The 1,027-nt window shown below is 66.2% G+C and overlaps 1 protein-coding gene across 1 annotated transcript in view; it reads right to left on the bottom strand.

Annotated features, from left to right (window-relative positions):
* The window catches only part of LOC121331467 (monocarboxylate transporter 13-like), a gene marked incomplete at its 5' end in the record, with an annotated part of 1,632 nt that extends 1,191 nt beyond the window's left edge, over window positions 1-441 (bottom strand). The window contains one exon of the mRNA XM_041395896.1: window positions 3-441. Coding sequence (XP_041251830.1) covers window positions 3-441 — 439 coding nt within the window. The remainder of the gene's footprint in view (window positions 1-2) is intronic.
* Between the last annotated feature and the right edge of the window lie 586 nt (window positions 442-1,027).

Below are 1,027 nucleotides of genomic sequence, written 5' to 3'. Positions count from 1 at the left end.
ACCACGGCGGCGGCGCGGCCGCCGTCGCAGCCCAGCTCCAGCGCGCGGCCGGCGCCGTGCACGAAGGGCACGAAGTAGCCGGCATCCAGCAGGGCGAAGGCGGCGGCGTAGCGCAGGAAGGGGCCGTTGCGCAGCAGCCGCGGCAGCGCCGCGAGGCCGCCGGGGGGCTCGGGGGGCTCCGGAGGGGCGCGGGGCGGGCGGAGGAGGGCGGCGGCGGCCACGAGGTGCAGGGAGACGGCGGCCAGCAGGAGCAGGGCGCCGCGCCAGCCGTAGGAGTCCAGGGCCAGCGGGAGCAGCGGGGCCAGCGCCAGCCCCGAGACGGCGGCGCCGGAGACGGCGAGGCCGGTGGCCAAGGCGCGGCGCCGGGGGAACCAGCGGGAAACGGCGCCCAGCGCCGGCGTGAAGGCCAGCGACCAGCCCAGGCCTGCGGGGAGACGGGTTCTGGGTCAGGCTGTGGGGTCACGGGAGGGGTGGGAGGGTTCTGGGTCATTCTATGGGGTCACAGGAGTGGGAGGGTTCTGGGTCATTCTATGGGGTCACGGGTGGGGTGGGAGGGTTCTGGGTCAGGCTGTGGGGTCATGGGAGGGGTGGGAGGGTTCTGGGTCAGGCTGTGGGGTGGGAGATGTGAAGCATTGGGTTCTAGGCCACTCTATAGGGTTACACGATTATTTAAGGGTTCTAGGTCATTCTATGGGGGTCACATGAGGTTTGGGAGCGTTCTGGGTCAGGGTGCAGAGTCACAGGAGGGTTGGGAGGGTTCTGGGTCATGCTATGGGGTCACAGGAGGGTTGGGAGGGTTCTGGGTCATGCTATGGGGTGGGACATGTGAAGCATTGTGTTCTAGGTCATTCTTTGGGCTTACTTGAGGTTTGGGAGGGTTCTGGGTCAGTCTATGGGGTTACACAAGGATTTAAGGGTTCTAGGTCATTCTACGTGGTCACACGAGGTTTGAGAGGGTTCTGGGTCATTCTATGGGGTCACGTGAGGGTTCTAGGCCATGCTATGATGTGGGAGATGTGAAGGGTTG

Source organism: Onychostruthus taczanowskii, unplaced genomic scaffold, assembly GCF_017590055.1.
Source record: "Onychostruthus taczanowskii isolate IOZ18803 unplaced genomic scaffold, ASM1759005v1 scaffold1206, whole genome shotgun sequence".
Lineage (NCBI taxonomy): Eukaryota > Metazoa > Chordata > Aves > Passeriformes > Passeridae > Onychostruthus > Onychostruthus taczanowskii.
This window is presented reverse-complemented; position numbering and strand designations above follow the sequence as displayed.